Source organism: Lygodium microphyllum, chromosome 23 (genome assembly GCF_053477565.2).
Source record: "Lygodium microphyllum isolate KBCC chromosome 23, Lygodium_microphyllum_v1.1.10, whole genome shotgun sequence".
Lineage (NCBI taxonomy): Eukaryota > Viridiplantae > Streptophyta > Polypodiopsida > Schizaeales > Lygodiaceae > Lygodium > Lygodium microphyllum.
This window is the reverse complement of record NC_141157.1, coordinates 64233721-64253078: the sequence shown is the minus strand read 5'-3', so window position 1 is coordinate 64253078 and position 19358 is coordinate 64233721. Positions and strand designations below refer to the sequence as shown.

The window sequence follows — 19358 nt, the reverse complement described above, 5'->3', positions numbered from 1 at the left end:
AGGTCACAATTTGAAGTAGCATAGGTCAAGAGGCCCTAACCTGAGCACTATTTTATGTAGCATACAAGCTTTAAACTTTTATTATATCCGCAAAACAGAAGTCTTAGCTGTCCACTATTTTACCTAAACAGGTTGCATTCAGGACTGTTCATTCAATAAGGAAGAGTTCGTCTCGACCTTTGATGCTTTGAAGCTATTTATAGAGACGTTCGACATAAACTCACATTGTTTCAGGAACAGCAGACTGATGTAGTAATAAGTTTGAGGATGAGGAAGCCATAAATAGTAACAACAAAGGCAAACTCTGTGCCTCCAAACATTTGGTTTTAACACGATCCATGCTCTTTCACTTTTCTACATGAAATCAGTTAAGTCTTGTGCTAGTGTTGAGATATCTAGCGAAATAGCATATGAACTTTTTGCAGTACAAACAGAGTCCCATAAAGATACATGCATCATGCAAGGTTGTCTACTGAGGCCAGGCTGCCAGCTTAAGAATTGCTTTAACTTTTCCAAATACATACACAGTATCTTTAGAAACAATGTGCCCCAAAACGATCTCTTGCATAAAGAACTCTCCTTTTACAGAGTGACATGGGGATGGGTTTTGGGGATAAGGACAAGAATCACCATCCCCTATCACCATGAGAGGGAGCTCTAACATATGCATATGAGACTAGGATGTAACGGGGATAGATGGAACTTTGACAGGAAGCTAGAAAATGGTCATTCTATGTCACATTGTCTTTTCTGCATTAATGACAAGCCTATGCCTTCTATGTTTTGTGGTCAAATGCTTTTGATGCTCTACCTCATTTTGGAATGCACAATCATGTCATCAAAGAAGTATCACAAAAGACCTATGCTCCCCAGATTCTATCACCATCATTTGGTTACAAAAGCATTTGTAAGCCCCAAATGGCATAACAAGAACTCATGTACCCCAAAGGTAGTCCTGAAAGCCATCTTGTGCATATCTTTATTCATTATGTGTATCTAATGATACTCGCTCTCAAGGTCCAATTGAAAACTGCACTTCTCTCTAACCAATCAAGGATATCATGAATCCTTGAAATATGGAAATGATTATTGACGCCTTTTTTATTCAGTGGACATAATCAATGCATAAGTGCCATGAACCATCCTTTTTCTAAACCAAGGTACAAGTCAGCAAAAGAGTGATGACCATGAATCCTTGAATAATGGAAATGATTATTGATGCCTTTTTTATTCAGTGGACATAATCAATGCATAAGTTCCATGAACCATCCTTTTTCTAAACCAAGGTACAAGTCAGTAAAAGAGTGATGAGCTTGGCTGAATCAGCAACTCTTGAGGTTTATCCTACTAAGATCAAGAATATTATCCATCTTCAATATAGGGAACTAATTCTCAATGGGATTTTTATTCAGAGCTCAATAATCATCACATATGCATCACAAACCATCCTTTTTTGAACTAAGAGAACAAATCAACAAAAGGTAAGGAACTTGGCTGAATTGGCCCCTTTTCACTAGGAAAATGATTCTTGATGGTATTTTATTCAAGGGACATTCATCGATGCACATGCACCATGAAGCATCCTTTTGCTAAAGCAAGATACAAGTAAGCAAAAAAGTAATGGACTTGGATGAATGAACCCCTTAAGGTCTATTCAACGGCAATCAAGGATATTGAAATCAATGTTCAAAAACCAAAAGGTCAGAAGACCACATTTTAGCAAACAATTAATTCAACAAGAAAAATCCACACACAACTATAGCTAGAGTGCTCTTGCACCACACGACACCTATTGGCCCAAGAAATCTCTATTGTAATCATGTCCCAGACATGTATACCTCCGATTCTGAGCTGCTGCCCTGGCGGGTGCAATTGGAGGTCGAGCTGGAGGCGGGATGGCGGCTCAGGTGGTGGACAAAACAGCTGGTGGGCGAGCTAGGCCAGGCGGCAACTCTACCTAGCAAGGTGAGCTGGACAAGCGTCGTAGTATTGGAGACACAGTCTGTCAAATGGCTGCGCGCAGGTGACGGACGGGCAGGCATTGGGATCTGGTGCCTATGGAGGCAACGCAGAGGACAAGAGCGCTGACAAGTAGGTCACAGGCATCCAGGGCAAACGAGCACAGGGGGCTCACTGGCGGCGCCCAAGTCGCAGGCGGCGTGGACTGAAGCAAGTCGAGGCTGGGGCAGCTGCGCTGGTGGTAGGCACACGAGACAGGGCAGCGCTGGCTGACTAAGCGACGCATGCTGCAGGGAACAGACCAGGTGCAGGTTTCCTGTTGCCTGGCTGGATAGACTAGCGTATTGAGAGAGAGACACTGCAGCTTGGCTCTGCTGGAGATGGAGAAGTTGTCGACAACTGCAAAGGAGCTGGAGACAATGCCTCTCAGGTCAGCTGAGCTATGGCTGAGCTCTGATACAAATGTGAGAGTAGAAAGAGATCGAAGCTCAACTGAGAGTGGAGTAGACAGTGTAGAGTGTGAGAACACGACACCCAATGCAATAATTTGAAGTGTAAGGTGCAAGTACAAAGTACAACCCTTAAACCTTAGGGTTGTAAGAGGGTGTTCACACCCAAAGTGTGTGAAACACGATAAGTGCCCAAAACTATGTAACATAGGCACATAAAATAAACGGAATAAATCTGGGGGAAAAAACCTCTCGTATGAAGAGTAAAAAGTGCCCCAGTGTCCTACTGAAGATCACCAACACTCCTCTGTGAGCGTAGGCATGAGTGAAACCCAACACTAAGGGCATTCATTGAGGAGGGATGATCACAGAGGCAAAAAATTGTTGTTTTGTGGACCTCCGCAAATCCTTTGATATTGTCCCACGTGCAAGACTCATGCAAAGGTTGTGAGCCATTGGGGTCCCAGAGGATATGCAGTGGTGTATTTATGCATTGTATGAAACTATGACAGCGAGAGTACCAGTGCCTAGAGGCACAACAGACTCAGTCTCTAGCACGATGGGTGTAAAGCAAGGTTGCCCCCTCTCTCCTTTGCTGTTTGGACTGTACATTGAAGAGATTTCTGATTACATGCAGAGATGGGCTGGTATGGGAGCCAGCTTGGTTGGGGTATTGATACCAATTTTGTTATATGCTGATGATATGGTGCTTATCTCAAATTCACCAGAGGGACTACAACAGCATCTAGATGCATTGCATGTGTTCTGTGAAGATAAAGGTCTCAAGGTTAATCTTGGAAAGAGCAAAATCATGGTCTTTAACACCTCAGCAACTTGGGTGACACGCTCAAAGCACCACTTTATGTATGACGGTCAGCCTATGGAAATGGTTAGACAATATGTATACCTCGGGCTCCCTTCTTCCTTCTTCTCTCTCCTTCTCTTCTTCTCTCCCTCTCCTCTCTCTCTCCTCTTCTTCCTTCTTCTCTTCTCCTTCTCTTCTTCTCTCCCTCTCCTCTCTCTCTCCCCTCTTCTTCCTTCTTCTCTCTCTTCTCTCTCTCCTTCTCTTCTCCTCTATCTCTTCTTCTCCTCCCTCTCTCTTCTCCTTCTTTTCTTCTCCTCTCCTCTATCTCTTCTCCTCTCCTCTATCTCTTCTTCTTCTCTTCCCTCTCTCCCTTCTTCCTCTTCTCTCTCTCCTCTTCTTCTCTCCCTTTCTTTCCTTCTTCCCCCTTCTTCTCCTCTCCTCGATCTCTTCTTCTTCTCCCTCTCTCTTCTCCTTCTTTTCTTCTCCTTACCCCTTCTTCCTACCTTTCTCTTTTTCTCGCTGAGCACATGGGGGGGGGGGGGGGGGGGGGGGAATGAGGGAAAGGGAAAAAAAAATTTAAAAATTTTAGAAAAAAAGGGGGGGAAATGTTACATCACAGCAGACATAGCTATAGCGTTATGCAGAGCACGACACCCTAGGGTTCTTGCTCAGCAATGCAAGCATCTCATATGTGACACATTCGCATCATGATTGCTCGTTACAAATGAAGATTACCATGTCAAGTCACGTGGGGGAGCTTGCAAAGTCTTGGTGGATTCCATACACTGACAGGGAGATATTCTATACTCTTTTCAGTTTCTCAGTTTTTCATATTCTTCGTTTTCCATATTCTTCATTTTCCATTTCAGTTTATCATGTAGACTTAGACATAATTTTGTTTTCTTCTAATGAGAGATGATGATGCCAGTTGCATTAGTTATGGTCTCATAGGCCATTCTGGCCTTCTAGAGACGTTAATAGATCTTTCTTTCTTTCTCTCAGTTGCATTGGCACTTAACCTGAAATTATGACAGGTTGACACCAGAAGTCGGCTTGACTGCCAAGCCTCACACCCTGTGAAAGGGGTCTGTGATGCCCCTGGAGCTCCTATGGCTGCTCTGGAACTTAGCCTGTGCAGTACATTTGCAGATTCCTCCAGAAATCATGCCCTTGCCAGGTCTGAGACAGCACCAGTGTGACACATTTTATGCTACAGTCACATTTTATGTTGCAAACACATTGGCACTTTATGCTACAATGACTGTTTAGGGGAGATTGACAGTTTTATGCTATACTGGCAATTTATGATATAGTCACATTTTATGGTGCAGTCACATTGATAGTTTATGATACATTGACAATTTATGCTATAGTGACAGTTTATGTTACTGGTTTACTGCTCTAGTCAGACTATAAACAGTTTATGCTACAGCATATGCTATAATCATGATGGAAGAAACTGACAATGAAGGAAACACAAAATCAACCATGGAAACAATGTTTCATACACCGCCAAAGAACCTGAGATACAAAACCTATGGGCGTAAAACCTAAGATTGGAATGTCTCTCCAAGTTCAGGTAGATATGGGAAGACATCCCACAAAATCAATGAAACACTATATGAGGAGATGTTGACCATGCTCCGTGCTAAAATGCGTATCATGAGGAAGGAAATGGAGAGGGAAAACATGCCACGTGTTCTAGAGGCACGAAAAGCAGGTAAATGGGCTGTCTACAGAGATGGAAGAGTCATCATCTATATAAGCCAGAGGCCAGGTGAGGGACTCAACTTATCGACCTTGCTCTATGAGGTTTGAACCTAGCTGTCAACTCACTACTGCCCTACACCGGGGATTTTTCTCCAATGACAGGGCATAGCTACAAAGCCTATGCCATGGTAGAAGGGGAAAACATGGATCCCTACAAGGGTGCATGGTGAGAGGGTATAGATGCCACATCACATAATGTAATCCTCTCAAATATGAAGAATCAAATGGCATCCTATAGATCGATAGAAAAAGCTTGAAAAGCACATTATAAGTTTAAAAAAGCACCCAATTTAGAGCTTGACTGCAAAAACTTCGCTGTGACCCCATTTTTGAGCAAAGAGAGAGAGGAATCTTCATTCTAAGGCCCCTTTCGAGAGTCCAAGTTTTTCTTAATGCCACTGCTGACTGCTTTTTCTGCTTCATCCTATGCAGAGTGCACTAGAGAAGATTAACTTTCTCCTTTCCTCTTCTTGTATGCTAGGAGCTGACTTCACCACCTCAAATGGGACTAAAAACAGATCCCTTATTGCTTGTCCATCAGTCTGGTCCATGTAGCTAAGAATGGTGGAAGTTCTCTAGACATTAGGACATGAAGACCCATCCATGGGATCCAGAATACAAGATCTTGGCTTCCATCTCCAGACTTTCTACCAGGCATTATCCACCACAAAATATACAGATAATTGAAAAACAGGCATATAATGGGTTAATGCCTTCACTTTCTATGATGCCACGATTGTAACAAGACTTAGGCACAAAACCTTGAAGTTTACTGAATTGCAGGATAAGATCAATATAATGTTACAGGTGTGAAAAGTTAAAGGACAAAGAAGTTATTTTGCAGGCACTATTGAGGCCTCTCGATTGTGACATTGTTCACTGAATAGTCTTGGATCATGTTCATTCTTATCAGATGATAACATCATTTGCATCTTACATGCCTCGTTTATGAAAACACACTCGATCCATACCAGTTCTTTTGGATGAGGAATATGCAGGTGCATGTATCCCTTCAAGTTAGGAGGTAATTCAAAGGAGTGAATTTTCCTCATTGTTCATTCACGTTAATACCTCACTAAAAGTTTCAAAACTTCAAATATACCTCATAAATTACATGAAAGATCATTCTCAGAATACCTCACATGGAGTCTTCACTAGGACTGCTTGCCCAACTATTAGTTTCTAGTTTGCCAAAGAAACAGAATTTGCAATTCCATATGTTTCTCCATCACAGTGATAGGTTATCTACTAGGTTGTTGGGGGAATATTGGTTTTTTGACCTTCAATAGTGATGTCATGCAATGAGGTGCATTTGATTGTACAGTAGTCAAGATCTTTTCTGAATGAATCTACAAGAACAGTCAATCCCAGGTATAATTGGGAGTCATGAATATATAAAAGGATCTTGGGGGTAGAATGTGCATTCCTATGAGAAAGGTGAAGTCTTATTTTCTAATTGACAGCTATGCCATGGTCAGCTGCTTAGACTCGGGACCTTGAAAACCCACTTCTTGGAATGCAAGACAGTTATAGAAGTTTACAGCTCAAAAACTCAGCTTCTGGGACATTTGATAAAGGCCCTCAGATTTAAGGAATTGACAAGACCTACCTTCTACAATGCACAGAAGCAGAGCTAGGTACAATTATATTCTTCATTCAGGTTTCACTTGCGCTACAATCACTACCACTGTTATGGCAGGTTTATAGTTGGGGCAACCAGGTTTAGTATGTGGCTTATTAGGCTGTTTTCTATCTGTGTGTATGGCTTTGCCTTGCTGACTGGATGGCCCTTTATACATCTGAACATTCTGTAGCTCAAACCACCTTTATGAAACATGAATCCATGTGATAAATAGCATCCCCTCAGAAACTAGCCAGAGCTAACAAACAGACCATATTGCAGAAGAGATTCTTTACCTCCAACATTAAGATTGGCTAGTTATTTCTCTTGTAACCTTTACTGGAGTTTCATCGAATGTTAACTGTATACGCATCTTAAGAACTCAAAAATACAATACCTGCGAATACACCTCTGGAAAGATCTTCAAGGTCACGCAAAGAAAAATAATCATTGTTCTCTAAAAGGTAACGACGTGAACCCATTGTGAGTTGTATGCGGCCATGCAGAGGGCACCGCACACATGATAGCAGTTTGCTCAATCTTCTTCTAATCTCCTTGACATGAGCAAGAGTCGGAACTCTAGCATATAGGTAGCTATGCACAGCACTTGCACAAAGCATTGGCTGCACATAATTTCACCTTTAGGAAAACTTACACCACTGAAAGAAAGAAAACAGCAAAAAATTGCAACTGGTTCTTAATGCTAAACAACAAAAAAGCTTAGTCTGGTTGACATCCATTCTTCGCAAAACATGTGAATTAGAGTCATCATGATTCCAGCAGATACTAATGATCATACATATCAGAGTAAGGCATAGCATTTCAAAACATGAATGACTTAGGACCTTCATTTCAGTTGGCATAAGTCTGTTCGCATTTGTTTACCTCATTCCGAACATATATTTTTCTTTGCTAGATGTCTAATATGAGGTGGTCTTCCCTGTTTCAAACTTTTCAAATTCATAGTCAATTGGAAACACACAGTTAAATGTTGAATTGCAGGAGAACATTCCAAGTCTTACATAGAAGGACAGTGACCCTTTTATTCCAATTGGCATTCATGTGTGCATTATTAGCAGGAGTATCAAATTAGAATGTCGTGTTGGGAAATACTTGAAATTACAGTGGGCACATCAATTGAAGTTTAGCCATGTACTTGATGATAAAACAATGTGCATGAATGCACAAGTGACCTTTATCATGATGGCCATCAGACCTGGCTATAACCCTAACTATGAAAACTCTCTTTGACCTACTCTACATTTCTGAGCACTTAAAAGTCTAACTGTATTTGCATCAAGAATAAAGAGCAGATGGTCTAAATCTTCATGCACCAACAAGAATGTAAAAGACAAAGGAAAAAGACAAGATCTTCAGCAGCAAGGGACTACAATTTCATTGCTAGATTGGCATGGCTGTCAATCCTAACCCATGGCTAGATGAACAAAGGGCATGTGCCAGATCTCACCCAATGTAACCAGCCTTCCTTCCGTGGATGGGTGGTAAATCCCTAATTACAACTTAATTACAGCAGCAAATAGTAAATGCAAATCTGAAAATACAAATTTACATACTGATCTTGGACAATGCACACTCGATTGGCCCCAAAATTGGCGCCCCTTTCGCTATTTCTTAGCTTTATTGAAGAAGAAGTTGATTTACAATGGGATTCTCCCAATCCCTTTCGGTATTCCAACTCCCCTCTAGCAAGTCTTTAATCTGATTGAAGAAGAAGTTGATTTACAATGGGATTCTCCCAATCCCTTTCGGTATTCCAACTCCCCTTGTTGTTAAAATCACCAGCAAGTCTTTAATCTGATTTGCCCCTTGATTCAAGCAATCAATTGGCCTTCACCCGATTTGATGGAGATGGAAAATGCCCCAAATTAAATTATTTGTTGGTACCTCCACTTGAATAGGCTAAAAACAACTTCAGCCCTGTTGAATCCAAGTCTTGGAGCTTCCAATTTCCGGCACACTTCCCGAGGCTGCTGCTAAACCCTAATTTCTGTTGTAAATTAGGGTTTACAGAAGAGAGATTTGCAATTTCTCAGCCTCTAAGGGTCCAAATGCTCAGATCTTCGAAGCAAGGCTGTGAAATGGCTAGAAGATGAGAGAGAAATTCGTAGAGAGAGAAAATTCAAAGTTTTGTGGTGAAGAATGACTGAAAATCGGTCAAAAGCAGGTACTGCCCTGCCACAACAACTTGTAGATGCAAAGAACTAAAGAAAATCAGTCATTTATTGTTGCTGCCCTGTCTCAACAGCCTATAGATGCTGTCTCCTGCTATTGATTGGTCTTCTCTTGCCCTTGGCAGCCTCAGAAGGTCCTCCAATGGCTGCAAATCAAACCAGCAAGTTCCCCTCCCTCTCTCTTATAGGCTAAATTTTTAAAAATGCCTCTCTCCAACCTCTAAAGACGTTTTTCTATCTTGCGTGGGCATTTTTGACAAGTGGCAACCTTCCCAAATGGTTTTTCAGCATTTTTCATAATTAAATATTAATTTTCAGTCTTTAAATACTAAAAATTAATTTAATAATTATTTCGGTGCCCTGAAAAATAATTTGACTAGCCAATAATTAAATTGCCTAGGCAACTTCCGTTCTCGAGTGTCTCTGTGTCATCTTTGACCATCAGATTGGCGTTAGGTACCATTAAACGCCACTTCTCTAGTGTTACCACCCGACACTTATGGCCAAATGAATGACCTAGACCAACAACTGGCACCAGATACCACCAAGTACCTGTGCGGCTAACATATAGCAACTTTTGCCTTTGACATCCTGTGATTTCTTCGGGTCCTGGGCTCGTAAATTTACTTTAACCCGGTTACACCTCACATGCGCAACATTTACTTAATCATGTGATTAAAAATTAATCCACATGTTAAGTGAGGTTTCAAAAATAGGTTTCAAAAATACGTGTCCTCATGACAGCCCTCCCGCTTGAAATCCTTGCAATCGTCTTCGATTGCACTGCCAAATGCATCAAAAGCAAAGTACTACACTGAAATTTCCATAGGGCATCATAGTCAACACAACATTGCATACTGCTATTCAACCATTCCTATGCCTAACATATGCTGAAAATTACCAACCAACATAACATAGCATAAGACTCACAAAGAATCTCAAAAACGTTGCCAAATTATCATGTGACATGTTCATTTCTCATGAGTCAACTCATCTGGCAAAACCAACCCATAGCATAGCATAACCAAGCATAAACCATGGCTAAAACATCAATGGCATCATAACATATGTTGTTGTCCATGGAACTAGATGTAAACCATTGAAAACTGAGCATAATCCGATCATAAACTGATCACCTGCTGATCTAAGAACTGATCACAAACTATTGCAAATGTGACCTCAAACTGATCACAAACTCATTGCAAAAACTGACTAGCAATCAGTGCAAAAATTGATGCACAACTTATCCAAAAAGTGACCATAAACCATTCTCAAGCTGATCAAAAACTGAGCTGAAACTGATCAGAATTTTTGTCTCAAAATGGAGGCAAAATTCATGCTAAATTAATCATAAGCTGATGCAAAAGTATAGTTCCCGTGCCCAGGTGAAACTCATACTCATCTGCATACATCTCACAGTGACTAGTACACTAGATAGTGATCTCATGGCAAACATACTATCAGCGCAATACCTTGGATGCATACTGAATACATCCGAGATCCACTACATAAGAGAGCTGTCCATAACTGGAGGAGGGAAGTGCTACCTCCCCCTTGAGCATCAGGCAATACTCCGGACCCTTGCTTTGCTGAATCTGACAGAGCTTGAACTAAAGTCGGCTCTAATTGAAAGGCATCTAGATAAAGCTGCAACAACTGAGGACGATTTGCCAAGTCATCCTCTTCCATCCATTTGGCATCCATTGGTGAATAATTCTGAAATTTCACCAAGTATCTCCTGGAAACTTTACCTTTGACATTTCTTTCCTTATGTGCCAAACTCTGCTCAAGTACCAAAATCTCATCTAGCTCCTCAACCTCAGGCTGAATTTCAGCAAACATATTCTCTGGCACATCACCATGAAAAGACCTCAACAAACTGATATGAAAGGCATTGTGTATCCGCCAATGTGGAGGTAATTTCAGCCGATATGCCACATCGCTAATCTTCTCCAACACCTGGAAGGTCCCATAGTATCTCATACTCAACTTTGAATACAATCTTTCTCTTCCTTTCATCTTTTTCAGCCTTGCCTTTTCCAAATGCAGTAATACATAATCACCCTCTACAAACTACAAAGCACGTTTGTGGCAATCAGTTGCCCTCTTTTGCTTTTCTTGCGATCTTTGAAGTGCATATTTTATCTTTGCATAGGCCACATCCAAGTTTTCCACATAACGATCAGCCTCAAAGATCTTATCCTTAGTTTGCAGAATAGGTGGTACCTTCTTGCCACTTGTTGTTGTAAGCAAACTCAACCAAGGGCAAATACTGCTCCCACTGTGTCTTGTGGTCTGAAACATAGAACCTCAAAAGATCTAACACTGTGGAATTTGCTTCCTCAAACTAACAATGTGTCTACAGAAAAAAGGATGATGAGAATTTCAGCGTGGTACCCATATTCTCAAAACGAACCCTTCCAAAATAAGCTGGTCATCCGGGGGTTTCGATTACTAATGATCGACTCTGGCATACCATGATACTTAAAGATGTGCTGCAAAAACAATTGTGCCATATAATCAGCCTTTATTTTCTTCCTCACCGGAATGAAATGGGCTTGTTTGCTAAACTTGCAAATGATCGTCCATATCCCATCATTGCATGTAGGTATCTTAGGAAGCTCAAAAATAAAATCCATTGCAATGCTCTGCCAAGGCCTATCTGGAATAGGCAAGGGCTGCAATAAACCCGACATCTTTTGCCTATCATGCTTTACCTTCTGGCATACGATGCATGTCTTAACAAACTGTTCTACATCATCCCTCAAAGCTAGCCAATAAAAGAAATGCTCCACTACCTTGACTGTGGTATCAATACCTCTGTGTCCTGCATACGGAGGAATATGACTTTCAGAGATAACTCTAGGTCTTAACTGCTTTGTGACACATAGTCGTCCATGCATCATCAGAAATCCATCTCTTAGCACAAAGTGTTCATGCCTTTGGCCATTGCAAAGTTGATCATAAACATTAGAAAAGTCCGAATCAGCAACATATTGCTCTTTCATGGCATCCAACTCAGTGTGATAAACCATACTGACAGCTGAAATTTGTGGCTCACATGACAGTGCATCAGCCACAACATTCTTTTTACCATCAATATGTACAATCTGAAAATGAAACATAGAGAGAAAATTTTCCCATCTCATATGCTTCTCTAACAACTTTGTCTACGTCAGAAAGTATCTCAAAGTTTGATGGTCTATCTGCACTATAAAATCAGCCCCCAAAAAATAATGTTTCCATGTAGACAATGCATGAATTACAGCCAAGAGCTCTTTCTCATAGACATGCAAAGTCTTTTCTGCACCCTAGAGAATTCAGCTCTCATAAGCCACAACTTGGCCATCCTACATAAGAACAGCCCCAATATTGTTACCACATGCATCACACTGAACTATGAATGACTTTCTTAGACCGAGCAACACAAGCACATGATCGGAAGTCATCTTTTCCTTCAACTTTTCAAATGCTAAAATTTCCACTACTATCCATCTAAATGGTACATTCTTCCTCTGCAAAGCATGCAATGGAGATGCAATTTCAACAAACTCGCGTACATACTTCCTTCAATAAGAACATAAATCCAAGAAGTTGCGGATCTCATGCACATTTCTCAAAGGCAGTCATGATCGTATTGCCTCAACCTTTGCAAGCTCCATGCGAATACCATCAGATGATACAATATGCCCCAAAAAGTGGATTTCATGAAAGAAGAATTCACTTTTCTTGTCATTGATAACCAATCTATGCTCATGCAGTTCATTGAACACAATGTCCAAGTGTTTCCTATGCTCTGCCTCGTTCTTTGAATAGACAACCATGTCATCAAAGAAAGTGCCCACAAATCCTCTATGGGACCTAAAGATATGATCCATTATCTAATTAAAAGTGCCAAGAGCATTTTGTAAGTCCAAAAGGCAAAACAAGAAACTCAAACAATCCAAAAGATGTCCTGAAAGCTGTCTTAGGCACATCTTCCGGTCTAATGCATATCTAATGATACCCACTTTTTAAATCTATACGACTAAATATGGCTACCCCTTGCAATCTATCCATAACATCATCGATCCGAGTAATCGAAAAGTGATTCTTTATTGTGATCTTGTTCAAAGCATGATAATCAATGCACATATGCCATGAACCATCCTTTTTCTGCACCAAAAGAACTGGAGAACAAAAAGGAGATGAGCTGGGCTGAATCAACCCTTTTTATAACAGCTCATTTACCTGACTCATAATCTTCTCATGTTGGGCTGCACTAACTTTGTAGGGCGGCTTATTAGGTGGGCTACTTCCAGTGATAACATCTATGCCATGATCTTCTGGCCTTTCAGGCAATAGCTATCCTGGAAGTGACTGAGAGAAGTAATCAGCATACATTTTCAGAAATGACATGCGATCCTTCTCGAACTTAGACATGTTCCCAACATTCTCACTATCATCTTTATCCTTAGTAAAAACCAAGTACGCTAAAAGATGATTTTTCATTACTTTAGAAATGGCAGCTGCAGATACAACAAGGATAGATTCACCTTTCAACTTTACATCAAGCATGAGTACCTTTCCCTTATGCTAAATAGTGATCTTTTTTGCACGAGAATCAATCATTGCATGCATTGTTGAGAAACCCTTTACCCTTCACCTGCAGTTTGCATTTTTGCATTTTTGCGTTTTGTGTTTTCAGCCCCAAAAAGGGGCGCCATCCTAGACTGACTATGCCTATTTATAGGCCACTCTCTCATTCATTTCTTACGGCTGATTCATTCAATTTGTCACCTCTTCTCTCCAGCCTCTCCACTACCCTCACACCCCTTCAAGAGGACATTGCGGTTCGTGGTTCGTGGTTCGTGGCTGTCTTCATCATCTTCCTTGTGCTACGGCACCCTTGTTCCCTTATATCACATTCACTCCATGATTCAGATCTTCATCGTTCCATTCATCAGAGTTTCTTCTCTCTTCTCTTCTCCTCCATGTTTGCCGAGTTCACTCCATGTTCCTCCCCGCCACCCCTACTGTCTCGTTGGTACGTCATCTTTTGACATGGTATCAGAGCTGGATCTGCTCAAACAGCGGCAAAGATCCTCCACTCCGGTGAAGGCAAAGACCGGTGGTGGATTCGGCATCCACTTTTCTTCTTCTTCCACTGCATCAAAATCTCATTTTTGCAAATTTCAGGTGTTTCAACTTGTTGCCCACACCCCGTTCGCGGAGGACATCTCAGCCGAAGCTGTCCTCGAAGCTAGTGGCTTCTCTCCCGAGATTGAGTATCAGGTTCTCCAATTCACTCTATCTATTGTTCTTTACTGCAGGTTTCCTTTCCAGTGGAAATCTTGGATTTTAGGGGTTCTCTACATCTTCTTGCCTTGGTCACTTGGTCAGCATGGAGCCACCTCCCGAGATTGAGTACAGACATGTCCTTATGGTTCTCAGCACCACCAAAAGTCCGACATTCCTCTTATGCATTGCATGTTTTCATCATCTTTATACTAGGGCACTTGGGCAAGTGAACAATTTTCCCACGAGGGACACTGTTCCAGTGGCACCTGCTGCATGAGCATTCTTCAACATGTAGCATTGCATCTCCACCTCGCTCTTCTCTTATTTTTCTTTTTGGGCCTGAGAGAGGGTGTTAAGAAATCCTTTACCCTTCACCCGCAGTTTGCATTTTTGTGTTTTTGAGTTTTGCGTTTAGGGTTTGCAGCCCCAAAAAGGGGCACCATCCTAGACTGACTATGCCACCCCTTCAGGAGGACATTGTGGTTCATGGTTCGTGGCTGTCTTCATCATCTTCCTTATGCTACCGCACCCTTGTTCCCTTGTATCACATTCACTCCATGATTCAGATCTTCATCATTCCATTCATCAGAGTTTCTTCTCTCTTCTCTTCTCTTCTCCATGTTTGCCGAGTTCACTCCATGTTCCTCCCCACCAACCCTACTGTCTCGCTGGTATGTCATCTTTTGGCATGCATACAGTGACACCATGGCATACCAAGCAATACATCACAACCCTCAAGTGGAGCAATGAAGAACTCTTCGCTGTCCACATATCCTTGTATGTGCAACCGAAGCTTTCCAATGAGCGGTGTGACACGCTCTGCATGGCCTTTATATGCTATTCCAACTTCCCCCATGGGTCCCATCTCATCCTCTCTGATGCCTGGACGGGCGGCCATGTCAACAGAGATGAAGTTGGCTCGTGTACCATTATCAAAGAAAATCAATGGATGCTAATCCCTAATTTTGCCCCATGCTCTACACAACTCAGTAGCATCATCATTGTACTGATCACTAACAACATCAGGCACCAATCCCACTGATGTTTTGGGCTTCTTTCCTTTAGAATCTCCCTAATTTTCTGATTTTCCAGCTTCCTGCCTATTGGAACAGTTCCTTGCAATGTGACCCTCCTATTCACAAATAAAACATTTATTTGCAGCCATCAATTTCCTACGTTGTGCCAATGTTTTCGAGCCCTTTCTTTGTTGTTTTTTGCCTCTTTTCAGGCTGATTTTCAGGTCTACCCCCTTTCTCAGTCTTAAACGCCTTTTTATTCGGCTTCTCCCCACTCTCTAGGAAGCCCAAATCCTTCCCATGCAACAAAGCATCGGCTGTAGCAGCAATCTCTATAAGACATGCTAGACACGGTGGATTTAATGCAAAAATCTTTGATTCCTTTGGGCAGCCCACAAATATATTTTTCCACTTGCTCATGAAGGGGTACTAGGCGATAAGAAGTAATAGGCAACAATGCATCCCAAAACTTCTTATTATATTGCTCCAAATTCTTACATTCCTTGGCATCCAGCTTATTTCAAGCTATCATGATATCCACCTCAAAGGTACTTGTCAACCAATTCGATGCAAACATTTCCTTGAATTGTACCCACGTTGACGGTGCTCTACCTTGCATCAAAAGAGTAGACCACCATTGTAATGCATTCCCTTTCAAGAAAGTGGCTGCCTTTTGAATCTTTGAGGACTCCGTGAAGTTCCCCCTTGAATAGGCTGCATCAAACTGCTGAATGAAAGTCAAAGCTTTCAGCCTATCTTATACACCACTGAAGGACTCAAACTTCACTCCTTTTCCACCCTCATCATAGTCTTTTGCTGCCCCTTTGGGTGTCAAGTTGTCATACACTGGCTGCTATAAAAAGGGTGCATTTGCTGAATTTACATCAAAACCAACACCAAACGAAGCATTTGCATGACCAACATTCATTCCTTGAGCCCCATAAGCATTTGGGGGTGCAAATACAATACCAAACATGCTACTTTGTGCCCCGAGCATCAAGCCGATACTGCCATACATAGGGTTTTAAATATTTCCAGCCATACGCGAATACATTGGGCCTTGCACACCATGCATTGGTTGCTACATACCAGAGGGATTTGTGCCATACATTCCCATATGCGGTCCTTGTCCAACCATAGCATGAAAAATCGTGCTTCCACCAAAATATCCTGGTTGCCCCATCATAGCATGCATGCTCGACTGTCCAAAATCCATTGGATTGGCACTTTTGTGATGGCCTTGCATTTGCATTCCTGGCCCCGTAGGTACCAACTGTTTTATTTCATTAGCATCTTTGGGAGCTTCAAATGAAGGGTTTGGCATTATCTTCGGTGCATCTTGCTGTCCCAAAGATGTAGAAGACGTCTTCTTCTTCTTCTTCTTGCCTTTACTGTCCTTCTTTAGAGCATTCAAAAATCAGGTAAATGAGAATCCTTTGCCAATTCAGCAAAGAGATTTGCTGCTATCCTCATCCGATTCTTGAACTGGTCATTAAATTCCTCTTCACTTTGCTGGTCATCAGTCTCCTTATGCCCTGAAGACCGTGCATATTGCCCAACAGCAACATTTTCAGCTTGCTGTCCATGGTCTGAGCCTTGTCCAAGGTCACGCATTGCATTTCCTTCATTCCCATGTGAATGTTCATATTGAGAGGCATTATCACTGCTTGAGTCCATCTCACTCTATGAAAACATATTGCTGTAATTCCTCAGCTGAGAGTACAAATCAGCACTAGCACAAAGCTTTGGCTTGCAATCAGGTGCTTCGGGCCCACCAAATCAAGGGATTGAGTAGTATTCCAGCAATGGAACCATGTAACCATCCTTCCTTCCGTGGATGGGTGGTAAATCCCTGATTACAACTTAATTACAGCAGCAAACAGTTAATGCAAATCTGAAAATACAAATTTACCTACTGATCTTGGACAATGCCCACCCGATTGGCCCCAAAATTTGCGCCCCTTTCGCTATTTCTTTAGCTTTATTGAAGAAGAAGTTGATTTACAATTTGATTCTCCCAATCCCTTTCGGTATTTCAACTCCCCTTGCTGTTTAAAATCACCAGCAAGTCTTTAATCTGATTTGCCCCTTGATTCAGGCAATCAATTGGCCTTCACCCGCTTTGATGGAGATGGAAAATGCCCAAATTCAATTATTTGCTGGTTCCTCCACTTCAATAGGCTAAAAATAGTTTCAGCCCTGTTGAATCCAAGTCTTGGAGCTTCTAATTTCCGGCATGCTTCCCGAGGCTGCTGCTAAATCCTAATTTCTGCTGTAAATTAGGGTTTACAGCAGAGAAATTTGCACAGCCTTGCTCCGAAGATCTCAACATTTGAACCCTTGGAGGTTGAGAAATTTGCAATTTCTCAACCTCTAAGGGTCCAAATGAAATTTGCAATTTTTCAACCTCCAAGGGTCCAAATACTGAGATCTTCGGAGCAAGGCTGTGAAATGGCTAGGAGATGAGAGGGAAAACTGTAGAGAGAGAAAATTCAGAGTTTTGTCGCAAAGAATGACTGAAAATCAGTCAAATGCAGCTGTTGCCCTGCCACAACAATTTGTAGATGCAAAGAATTGAAAAAAATCGGTCATTTACTATTGCTATCGTGTCTCAACAGCTTATAGATGTTGTCTCCTGCTGTTGATTGATCTTCTCCTACCCTTGGCAGCCTCAGAAGGTCCTCCAATGGTTGCAAATCAGATCAGCAGCCTCCCCTCCCTCTCTTGCAAGCTGAATTTATAAAAATGTCTCTCTCCAGCCTCTAAAGACGTTTTTCAGTCTTGCGTGGGCATTTTTGACAAGTGCAACCTTCCCAATTGGTTTTTTCAGCATTTTTCATAATTAAATATTAATTTTCAACCTTTAAATACTGAAAATTAATCTAATAATTATTTCGGTGCCCTAAAAAATAGTTTGACTAGCCAATAATTAAATTGGCCAGGCAACTTCCATTCCGAGTGTCTCTACACCATCTTTGACCATTAGATTGGCATTAGGTACCATTAAACGCCACTTCTTTAGTGTCACCAACTGACACTTACGGCCAAATGGATGACCTAGGCCAACAACTAGCACCATATACCACCAAGTAGCTGTGCGTCATAACTTATAGTAACTTTTGCCTTTGACACCCCGTGATTTCTTCAAGTCCCGAACTCATAAATTTACTTTAACCCCAGTTGCACCTCACATGTGCAACATTTACTTAATCATGTGATCAAAAATTAATCCATATGTTAAGTGAGGTTTCAAAAATGCATGTCTTCATGACACCCAAGATACTCTTTGAGTCTCATGATGCCCCTAGTGTGGGACACCTAGGAGTTGACAAGACTTATAGCCTTGTTAGAAGGCACTTTTATTGGCATGGAATGTACAAGGAAGTGCTATTCAAATGTAGTAACTCTCAGGTCAATAAAACTGAAAGGTCAAAGGTGGAGGACTTCTCCACCCTCAAGATATTCCTTCAAGAAAATGGAGAGTACATCCATGGATTTTATTTGTGGGTATACTTAGAACATAGAGGAATAAAACATGCTTTACAGTTGATTAGCATCTTTAAACAGCCCCAAAACACACTTAATTAATGAAAAACGATAAAGTGGTGCACAATTCAAGAGAGTTTCAATGGCCCCCCAAAACCCGATTTTTTAGCGCCCCATTTAACATCTATAAATAGACACGCTGCCCACCATTCAGCCTCATCCTTCTATGTAGGTTTCTCACTCTACCGTGCAAATTTCAGCCATCAGCATTCACCCACGTGATGGTCTGACCTTTGCAACTACTGCTACTCCTTCCACAGTTCGCCTTCTTCCTCAGCTGTTGCCCACTGTTTGGCGCCCTCCCTCCACCTGCATTAGGTATCATTGTCATTGTTGGCCCCTCATGCTACTTGTGTTTGGACTCTATAGTCCCCAGCGATAAGTGGCAGCCCTTCTCCATCCATCAAGTGACCTTCTGCAGCCTACATTTGGACTTCTCCTCACCTCGCGGCAGCTAGCATGCTTTTCCATCTTCTTGGCAGTTCCACCATTGCTGCGTTTGCAACTTTCTGTTGTCGCCTTCCTCCTCAAGCACCATCCAGACAGTTGCCTCAGCCTCATGACTCTCTAGTGACCTACCTTTGGTGTTTTCCTCATCTTCCACACTCCAACTCGTGGTCACAGCACTTGGAATCTGTCTCTGGTGGATGTCACTCTCTGACACTTCATTGCTTTGCCCTTGGGCATTCTATATACTCTTACATTCATTTACAACATCCA

The 19358-nt window shown here is 41.7% G+C and overlaps 1 protein-coding gene across 3 annotated transcripts in view; it reads right to left on the bottom strand.

Annotated features, from left to right (window-relative positions):
* LOC148016269 (uncharacterized) overlaps positions 1-19358 on the bottom strand; it is a 72199-nt gene that overhangs the window by 26186 nt on the left and 26655 nt on the right. For all 3 annotated transcript variants that reach the window (XM_087663831.1, XM_087663830.1, XM_087663832.1), the window contains one exon: positions 7002-7227. In XM_087663831.1, coding sequence (XP_087519957.1) covers positions 7002-7227 — 226 coding nt within the window. The remainder of the gene's footprint in view (positions 1-7001; positions 7228-19358) is intronic.